The 11,365-nt window shown below is 34.1% G+C and overlaps 1 protein-coding gene across 1 annotated transcript; it reads left to right on the forward strand.

Moving 5' to 3' along the window:
• The first annotated feature begins 8,378 nt into the window (after positions 1 to 8,378).
• On the forward strand, positions 8,379 to 10,362 carry LOC143536247 (aquaporin TIP4-1-like). Its single transcript, XM_077030281.1, has 2 exons — positions 8,379 to 8,641; positions 9,892 to 10,362. Exons 1-2 carry the CDS (start codon positions 8,444 to 8,446, stop codon positions 10,267 to 10,269), a joined length of 576 nt encoding a protein of 191 aa, XP_076886396.1. The 5' UTR covers positions 8,379 to 8,443; the 3' UTR covers positions 10,270 to 10,362.
• Positions 10,363 to 11,365: the final 1,003 nt, after the last annotated feature.

Raw genomic sequence — 11,365 nt, forward strand, 5'->3', positions numbered from 1 at the left:
TGAATGAAATCAATGTTATGGTTAATGATAAACAGGTCAAACACGATAAGAACTCAATCCTAAATGTTGATGACCTCAAACCAATTAACTGATACAATCTTAAGCATTCAATTACGAAAAAATGTATAAGAACCCAAACGAACGTAAAGATTCAACTAACTGAATGATTAACCAAATACAAATCCAATATTAAGGTACAAAATACCAAAAATTCTAACCACAAACACAACCCTACACCCGGAGATGGTCACAGAAGCTTTAGCCTAGCATAAGCATCTTGGAAATCTTGATTCTTGGTTGAGATGATGAGAACATGGATGATTGTGGTGAATGGTAGGTGTTAGGATGGTGGAGAATGACCCCAAAATCACCCAAGGATGCCAGGGTATGAATCATAATTGATTTAGGGTTTAATTGAGCTTAAATATGAAAGAAAAACAAGAAAAAACGATTTTCCATCAGACCTGGCCGTAGCCTACGGCCTGGCCACCGTAGCTTACGGCCTAGGCGTAGCCTACGGCCTCTGGCCACAGCCTTACGGCGGCTAGAGCATCAAAAACACTGTTTTCTTCATAAAATCTTCATTTCAACTCCGTTTTCCTCCCCGTTTGCGGCCACGTATTCGTATTTCAATTCTCTATCATAGAATATATCATTACTTTCATTTCCACTCCATCATGAATGCTCCAAATTTGCTCCTTTAAGCTCTTTTATGTCCCGGTCCCCTGTAAACATAAAACCAATCAAAGTACTTGTGTTCGATACATATAAACAAGTAAAACACACAATATAAAACACTTAAAGCATGTTATTTCATCCTTAAATTAGGTATGACCGGGTATTGGAAAATCGGGGGTCGGGTCCAAGTATTGTCTCTAAAAACCATACTCTATGCATCCGGATCAAGTTGTGTATATAGCCACGTATTCTATAACCGGGTACTTGAATACCCTATTTTTGGGTTTTTCCGGGTATATATCGGGTTTTTTAAGGAGCTCCACTTTTTAAAGTATTTTTCGTGTAATTTTCAGGTATTTATCGGGTAATTTCGGGTATAGATCGGGTATTTGAAAAACCCGGTTTCATGTATTGAAAAAACCCGATTATGGCTTTTGGGTATTACGGGTACGAATCAGGTCCGATTTTTGGTACGGGGTTTGTTACTAACATACATACCACATTTGTACCCTGCGGGTAGGGTCAGGTACGGGTTCGAATAATAAAAACCCGGGTATAACAAAAGTTGGTTTTGGGTTTTTTTCAGATCCGGTTCAGGGTTCGGGTTTTTTAGCACCTCTAGTCATATATGTTAATTCGGCTCAGAATTTCATTACATTTCTATGATTATATCTATTATTACATGTTAATAGTGTTTAGTGGCTAACGTTAATCATAAATCTAAATCCATATTATCGTCCATAATAGGATATTAGGATTCAATCTCTCAACATTGAGGTACACCATTTTACATACTTTGATACGGCTAGACCACATATTCTTTTGTATATGTTAATGACTAGTTTGCGTACCCGTGTTTCGAATAAATAAATTTATTCAAACGACGACATTATATGAAATACAAAAAATGTGATAAACTATTTATATAAATATGTATTATATTTTATGTTAAATTACATATTAAACAATATGAGAGAAATATATATACATGTTGGAAATTCCTAATTCTCTAAAAACTTTATAGATACAACATTTATAGTTTTATTTGTAACTTTATCGTATCTATCTCTACATATTTTTTATGTCTTTATTTTTATCTTTGTGTTATTAACAACAGATGTAAAATATCGAAATGTACAAAATACATATAAATACTCATTTGGCTTCCTCTTTGATTTCTGGCTAAGGCAATGTGGTATAGTTTTATTTTGGCCCTTAAGGTGCCAAGACAAAGATAATTGAATTAGGTGTCAAGTGCCACAACAATGTTTTTATTTGTTATAAAAGAATAAAGTCAGTATGGTCACTTGGTAATTTAAAAACATGTAGTCAATAAAAAACATATAACTATATAAACATAAAATCTGTATACTCAGTTGGCAACTCAAAATGATTTATTCTATATTGTGGCAATTTCGACTCGTTTATATTTGAATGAATTGATTCGAGTTATGTAATCAAGTTATTAGAAAAATAAATTGTATTTGGCACGTATGCTTTTGAAATGGTACTTTAGACAAAATTCTTATCGAATGCATATTAAAAACTAAAATTTGGAAAACATGTCCCAAAAGTTCGTTAAAAAATTCACATCCTACAAAGTGGTTTAATCAATGAGAAAACATTATTTAAGATCGGTTTTATATAGTCACCTTTAGTATTCTTTATCTAGGCCAAAGCACGTCATTATTAATAAGTTCCGAAATTGGTGGGTCAGGTTGGCTGCAATAACATTTTTCTAGTCATTTCATTTAAAAATAAATAGCGCATCATTTAGATTTTTGTTACAAATAACTTATTTGACATTTTAACTCATTTGAGATAAAATCAGTGTTTAGAAATTGAACCATATCTGATGTCCAACTGGCAAAAATTAAAAAAAAAACGATTAGTTGTTCACAAATAGGTTTTGAAATGGCAAAAAGAACCGGAAGACATCAATTGGGATAACATTAAATAATTTTAAAACTGAATAGTTGTACACAATGGTTTATGCACCGACAAATGATAAGTTTGATACACTACCTTGTCTTTTAAAAATGTGGGCTTTCTTCTTGATTTCTCATTGAAACAATGTGGATTGAGATATAGTTTTCTTTTGAATCTTGAAGTGTCAAGTAACACAAAGATAGGCTAATTAAGTGTCAAGTGACACAACCATGTTTTTTTGCATTATGTCAAGGATTTATGAATTTTTCTTTATTTTATGTTTGTTTATAATAATGATTGCCATCTTTAGCTCATAAAATTTAGAAATATTGGTTTTTAATACTCTTAACGTTTATCATTTGATCGGAAACACTCCCAACTTTTGATTTATTTTCCATCACTCCTAACTTTCACATTGTTTTCTTCTATCACTCCCTAACTAACGGAGCATAACTCCTTTGGTTTTATCGCTGACGTGACATTTTTTAATAAAATAATAATAAAAATTATTGGTCCCACACACTACATCATCTCATTATCTTCTTTTTAAAAAACCCTAACTCCATTACTACCACCAGACTCCACCCTCCACACCACCCACTTCTCCTACCACCTCAAACAACAATTTGTCACATACTAATATCCATCACGTGATCAAGGAAATGAAACCCAGTGTTGTTGTATTGTAAACCAACGCCGGCGGACCCTCGGTTGTAATGAAGCGGATGTCGGTTGTAATGATGCTCCGGTAAAGGAGTCGGTGGCGGCTCGGAAGTTCAAACGACTCTCCTCGCCGGCGGTTACTATAGAAGCATTGAGTCGGTTTTGAAGCATCCCGATGTACTGAAATGCAACTCCCGCAGCTTGTTAAGTTTTCCGGTGAACCTCGCTATTCCGGTGAGGGATTCCGACGAGATCTCACATGCATGCTCGTTCATCGGGAAACGCTAATAATGAGGTGCAATGACGGCCAGGGTTTCGTTGCTCATGTTTCAAGCTTTTCCGGCTAGTTGAGTCTGTATTCGACAGGGAAGGATGTGGTGGTATATGTAATTGGGGTTTTTTATATAAAAATAATAATAGTTATTTTCCACAAAAGCATGCCACATGTGTAAAAATAATCCAAATTAGCAAAAACAAAACTAACGGAGTTATAAAAGAAAATAAGATGAAAGTTAAGAGTGGTGGATAACAAAACGAAAGTTGGGAGTGTTCCTGACAAAATGATTTGAGTTGAGACTTGTAACTATTAAAAACCAATATTCTAAAATTTACAATATTTTGAAGTTTCTATAAATAACTATTAATAGTTTTTCATCAGCTTTTAAAATAAGGGGAATAAATATCTTCTGTAACTTTAATTTTTAAAGTAGAACAAAATGTTATATCTTTATGAAATAAAAATGAAAATACATGGCACTTTAATTAAAAGTACGTTTAAAGTTGGGTTGTACTAACCATGGTGTTGATGACGAAAACTACAAGTCACTTTTCTAAGGTTAAACTATTTACGTTCATGTTATTTTCTGTGACAACATCCGATCGACTACTTTAATAATTATGTTGATATAACTTATGCATAACGTGTTGAAATGTACGCCATTGTTTTTCTAACTTTTTTAAACATGACTTATAAATGTTGCTTTCTAACTTTTTCAAACATGACTTATAAATGTTGCTTTGATTTGACTTTTGAAAATGTGGCACGCCTAGAATATTAAACATATCATAATGTGATCAACACTAAACTACTAAAAAAATATGCATAGTCAAAACTCTACATATAGAAGTGTTTTACGTCACATAACGTCCAGTCAGTTTTTCAGAGTTTTACAAAAAATGGTGTAGTCAAAACTCTTACAAAAACTCTCCGACAATCATTACTCAATTTATTTTCCGTTTTGCATTTCTAATATTTTTAATAAACAAATCCCAAACAGTAGTTTAAAATAAATATGAAAGATGCAACGTTTAAATATAAAACGTTAGTTCGAACACATCTTCTGCCACCGTGATATAATTAACGTTCTGATGAAAATATTTTGCAATACCTGTTAGTAGTATAGAATACAAATACTCCCACCGTCCCTTTGAATATGTCATATTTTGAATTTTCAAAGTCTTTATTTGTAAACTTTGACCTTAATTATATATTTTTTGTGTTATATAAAACTTGATAAAAATTATACGAATAAAAACATTTTTTAAAACATACTCAAATCATATAACTTTCATTAAGTGTTATCTAACGCAAACAAAATTATTTAAGGTCAAAGTTTATAAATAAAGACTTTGAAAATTCAAAATATGACATATTCAAAGGGACGGAGGGAGTATATAATAGTGTTATTAGTATATTTTTAACGAGATGACTTATTTTAAATATCGACTCAATAGCAAAATGTTATCGGCGGACTGTGGCCGACCATTGACTACAACAGCAACAACGCCGTGCCTCACCATAACACCATCGTTGGAATTCAACCACCATCGCTGCCACACCACATTGTCAACCACCACCACTGCTCACAATTTAGTTGTCTAACGGCTAATTTTTTAGAATGGTGCAATTGTTCAGCGTTGTGTAGGAAACATTTGGCCCCAAAACACCAAACGCAAGGGGGCAGTGTTCCCCGACATTTTAGGCCAAAACGCTGTGGGGAAACGCCCGAGTACGGATGGTTTAAGTTCGAAATATAGCAAAATATTATTCCCCGTGAGAAATAGCTAGCGTATACATAGGCAAACAGCCAAACATATGGATGTATTGGTGTTCATGAACGATTATTAACTGGTAATCCGTTGATCCATAAAGTACAGTTTCATATTTTTATAAGCTTAAGCCTTAAACTCAACTTTAAATTAGAAGATTAATGGCTACGCCAAATATAACAACACATTAGTAATAGAGGTGCACAAATCGGGTATTATGAAAAACCGGGTTCGGGTATGAAACCGGGTTCAGGTATGATCAGGTATTGAAAAATCGGGTATTAACAATAATCGGGTCGGGTTCAGGTCTGGTATTGGCTTGAAAAACCATACCCTGTGTACCGGGTTCGGGTAGGGTATTGAACCGGGTCTTCAATACCCAGGTACTTGAAGACCCTAATTTTGGGTATTGAAAAAAACCCGTTTTATGGGTTTTGAATACCCTATTTTCCGAGTATTAAAAAAAACCCATTTTCTACAGTTTTCTTCAATTAACAGGTTTGCTTCATTTTTTTATCCTAACTCCATTTTTTTGCATACAAATTAACTTCAAAGTTCATTCAAACATACATAACAACTAAATAATGATACAAAAAACATATATTTAATGTGTTTTCAGTTGTTGTTTGGTATATCAAAAGGTGTTGCTCTAAACAAGTATTTATATCATATACGTGCTTCAAAAAAGATTCGTTGGAGAACGACTATAGATCTGTGGACAGCCACACAAAAACATGTGCACAAACAGTAATATCCTAGCATGCAAAGAATCCGGTTCGGGTATGCAAAAAACCCGGGTTTCGGGTATAACTAGAACCGGGTTTCGGGTATAGTTTAAATCGGGTTTCGGGTTTCAGGTATACCTAGAACCGGGTTTCGGGTATTATCGGGTTTAGATCGGGTACGGGTTCGGGTTCGGGTTTCAACATTGAAAGTCATACCCTATCCGTACCCTACGGGTAGGGTCGGGTTCGGGTATTAAATACCCGGGTTTTAGAAAAACCGGTTCCGAGTTTTTTTTTTCGGGTCCGGTTCCGGGTTCAGGTTTTTTGTACACCTCTAATTAGTAATGCTTTAGCCAATCATGGCATGTTTGCTCACTTGCTCGAGCAACACATAATGTATGCCAATTTCAAAATTATATTCTAATAGATATGTATGTGTTTTCACGTCCTTTTCATTTTTTTTCTAGGTTGATATGGAAAAAAAAAAGCATAAAAGACCTAGGACACGGACCATTCCGTCAAAGGATGCAACATGGATATGAATACAATTAGTTTCATACTCAAATACATGTAGTTGAGTGTTAGCGTGTGTGACATACTGACATTACGTATAATGGTGGCGTATGTAAGGTTTCTTACACCGAGTTTAAAATGAATATTATGGATTTCTCCATTATCTTTCTAAGCATGTCCAGTTGAAACAAGATAGAGGACACCAAATACTCACTCTACATCTTTTCTTAACTACCAAGATAGCATATTTAAGATATATCCCATGGGTTAGATATTCCAATATGGTGTTCCCTAGCCTACACCAGAAATTCGGCTTCCATTTGAATATGTGTTGTCAAACAACAAAGATTAATTAAGAACTGGGTAATACACGCCGCATTGCGGCGGCGCAACAATGTAAACTCGGTCGGTATTGGTTAAATTCGTCACAACACCGAGACTAAATCAATCGGATAAGTCTGTAAACGTCTAAAACGGTAACAGAAATTGTACAACTTATAATCAAAATGACACGAATTTGATCGGTATCAGCTAGGTACGTTATGATACTGACACTAAACCCGAAAGTAACTTAGTAGACCCCTATAATAGTGGTAGTCATCATATAGCTTATAATACTAACAATAATAAACATATTTAAAACGATATTTATATGACGGATAAAACCACGGTGTTGATAAACTTGGAATTGTGGCGGCAGGTCAACGTGAATTCGGCCAGTATCGAATGTGTTTGGTAACCAAATAACAAATTCATCAAATTAAAATATTTAAAACAGAAGAATAAACACACATAAGATAGTGAAATATAAAACATAATAAAAGAAGCAAAAAGTTCCCGGCCTCATACAACAAGATAGGGGACATCAAATGCTCACTTCACATCTTTTTTTAGCTAACAAAGATAGCTTATTTAGAATGTTTCTCATGGGTCAGATACTCCAATATGATGTCCCCTTCATCTGAAATAAGCACTCATTTGAATGTATGTCATCAAGCAACAAAGATTAACAGAAAAACTTGGTCTCACTGTCAAATCCCCTGACATAAGATCAATGCATACCCGATTCATAGATCACACTACACAATGTGTAGCGAATTATATTTCTAGCATATGTGTAAGAATTGAATAACAATTTTCAACTCAAGCTAAAAAAATACTGTAATTTATATTCAATCTTCATCTTATTCGACCCGTATTCAGATTTGTTATTTTATGTTAAAATTTAAACATATTGTAACACAAAAAGCAATATCACTAAAATCTATTAGTTGTCTAAATATTTTTTTAATTATTCTTAAAGTCAATGGATTACACTAACCATGATAGTCACCACTCACGAATCACATGAATTCCAAAACCATGATTACCTGGTCTATAGATCCCCTATTGGCTAAACATTTTTTATTCTTTAAAGTCAATGGGTGAACAATTATTCATAGGACCCCCATGTGTGGCCACGTCATGATGTTACCACGATGTGCCAACTCTTTAAGTAAAATACAATGGAATCATACTTTCATCTCACATAGTGCATTCCACCATGCATTATTTATGTCCTATAAATTGGACACTAGCAACGTACCTTGAATTCGTACACCAAACTAACTTCAACGATGGCTAAGATCGCAATCGGCTCCATCGATGAGATCACCAAACCCGACTGCATCCAAGCCCTTGTTGTCGAGTTTATAGTCACCTTTTTCTTCATCTTGCTGGTGTCGGATCTGCCATGACCACCGGTGAACTAACTTCCAAATCATAATTTCGTTTAATCATATTATTATTAATAATATCAAATGTTTTAAGTTTCTAACTCCCATTGTTTGTTGATATTATTAGAAAAGTTGGTTGGAAATGAGGTGGTTGGACTATTTTTCGTTGCAATGGCTCATGCATTTGTGGTAGCGGTGATGATATCGGCTGGTTTTAGAATCTCCGGTGGTCATTTGAATCCGGCTGTCACCATTGGGTTATGTGCCGGTGGTCATATCACCGTGATCCGATCTCTTTTTTACTGGATTGATCAGTTGCTTGCTTCTGTTGCAGCTTGTGCTCTCCTAAGTTATCTCACCGGTGGATTGGTAATTTTTGACAAAGAAACCTTTAAAACAAATAACTTAATAATTTCATAAAATTGCCACATTATTATAACATAAATAGTTTCTATTGAAATAAAAATATTATCTATTTGTTTTTTATCTTATTAATTTTAAGGGTTAAAAGTTACATCCTAACTACTACATCTGCCATAAATAGTTAAACTAAGAGGTTGTTTGATAGCTTTTAATAGTTATTAAGAGACTACCTATTAATACTTCATAGTCTTCTTTTAATGATTAAGAGATAAGTTAAAAGATTATTTTAATAAAATAAACTATTGATGCATAAATGTTCTATAAACGTTATTAAGATATAACCTAAACCAAAACATACCTATAACCTGAATCAGATATAACCTACACTCATTTTATATGTTCTTAAACTCACGAGATCCGTGGACTTCACCACTTAAGCAATGGTAGGTTTAAGTAGGATCAAAGGATCCCGAACAATATGTCTTAATGTTAATTAAGTAACTTATTCTAGATTTTATGTAATATACGAAGTGTAACACAATTCATCACATGTATTCTTTAAAAAAAAAAAAGCAAATAATCTTAGGTCTGTAAGTGCACCTAAGCGAAATTACACAATTTTTGTTTACAATAAGACTTGAACGCTCATAATTTGAAATGGACTCCATATTCACAAACACCTAGATACCAAAAGACGACTAGCTCTTTTGGTAAATAATTGGCTCCATTCTAAGAATATAATTTACGACCTAGTAAACCGATCAAAGTTAAGGGTAAAAGTGTTTTCCTAGATGAAAAGTGTGTTCTAAATTACTTTAATACCACTCATATTCTGACTTTCTGAATTTTTTTTATATAATTATTCTTTGTTACTTGAGTGTCGCTCACATTATATTTGTATTCATTATTTTAATTCTTTTTCAACAATTAACTTAAATATACATATAACCAAATAATTAGCCGAACACGTTATATTTTTTTTATGTTTTATCTTGTTTTCCTTACTTGTCACAGCGTGCTGGTTTGGTAGTGTGTGTTTGAACGTTACAAATTTATAAAAACAAAGAAAAGAAAACATTTCAATACCCTTTTGGTTATATTACATCAACGATTTTAGGTTTTCTCTTTGGTTTACCATAGCGAGTACATTAAAACCAAAAATATTTCAAGCACCGCAACACACAGCTTCTATGTTGCTAATTGTTGTACATTATACTGTAAAACTTATAAATTACCCTGTATTTGGTAATTTTCAGACAACACCAGTGCACACACTGGCAGCTGGGATGGATTCTCTAAAAGGTGTTATAATGGAGATTGTGTTGACTTTCTCCTTACTCTTCACAGTCTATGCTACTCTTGTGGACCCCAAGAAGGGCTTTCTTGAAGGGCTAGGCCCACTTCTAACTGGGCTTGTAGTTGGTGCCAACATCATGGCTGGAGGGCCTTTCTCTGGTGCATCCATGAACCCAGCAAGGTCTTTTGGGCCTGCTTTGGTGGCTGGTGATTGGACTGACCATTGGGTTTACTGGGTTGAGCCACTAATTGGTGGTGGGCTTGCTGGGCTTATCTATGAGAACTTCTTCATTGTTAAGACCCATGTTCCCCTTGCAAGAGATGAGGAAGCTTATTAAGGAATGTTTTTATGGTTGTTTTAACTTGTAATTTCATTACTCTTTTTTATGGCTTGGCATGCTACCAAATAAATAAGTGTATCTTGATTGTCACATCTCATTATTGTGATTTTATATAGATATATGCATATTACTAGAAATAGTGGTAATCAATCCAAACATATTTGATCAATGCATAAAAAGAATATATGACAAGAGGTGACCAAATAGATGTAGCCCAAAAAATCATGTCAGACATGTGAACCTGCACATGACATGAGCATTCGTTGGTTGACACGAGCACGGTCTATTTAACCCAAAGATTTTTATTTTTTGACATAAATACTCAAAATATATATTTAAAAAATTATGTTTAAAAAATACAAATGTATGTAAAACTATTACGTTTTTAAATTTGGTGTGACATAAAAACACATTTAAAATTTGTATAGAGTAAACCATTGAAGATTGTCAGCCCGAACCCAAGTAGTTTAGCTAAATATGTGCACATGTTTGACCCAAAACCCAACTAAACTTAGTGTTTTAAATTTGGTGTCAGATTCATATTATTTCTCCCCGTATTATACATTCAAATGACATAAGTTGGACATAAAAACTTAAGTTGTAGCTTCTTCATCGTCGTTTTGATACAACTTTTAATAAGCTTTGAAGAAACTCCGGTCATTCCATTATACTTACCAAAATTAGTTGGAATCTTCACATTTATAGGAAAAGAAGCAATAGCAATTCACAGGATGAACCTAGACTTTTCTACAAATGTTGCGGGTCGATATGGCTTTGTAAAATCTTCTTCTGCGTCACTACAGTACTCCGTGAGCCTAACTACCGCACACGGGCGACTAGTCTCTTCACAACCATGAACTTGATTATCCTCGCTGAGATATCTGTCATTATCATGAAGGTATGTAACATCACGGTGGCTGCGGGAAACATGAATCTGATCATTCGCATTTCTGCGAGAAATACTTCGCATAACTCGACGACCTCTGTCGTGACTTCCCTCCTCCTCAATTTCATCATAATATGCAATAGTCTTCATAATATCGTGAAACTAAGTGTGACGGATTGTCAATGGATGAGATGGAGATGAAGGAGG

Source organism: Bidens hawaiensis, unplaced genomic scaffold, assembly GCF_021521415.1.
Source record: "Bidens hawaiensis isolate Kalapana, Puna unplaced genomic scaffold, B.hawaiensis_p1.1 tig00010770_1, whole genome shotgun sequence".
NCBI classification, from domain to species: domain Eukaryota; kingdom Viridiplantae; phylum Streptophyta; class Magnoliopsida; order Asterales; family Asteraceae; genus Bidens; species Bidens hawaiensis.

What these genes read in the sequence shown, in the direction of transcription:
- LOC143536247 (XM_077030281.1), top strand. Translation starts at nt 8,444, where the DNA reads ATGGCTCATGCATTTGTGGTAGCGGTGATGATATCGGCTGGTTTTAGA. An exon ending in GTTATCTCACCGGTGGATTG is followed by an intron (nt 8,642 to 9,891) that starts GTAATTTTTGAC and finishes GGTAATTTTCAG; the next exon opens with ACAACACCAGTGCACACACT.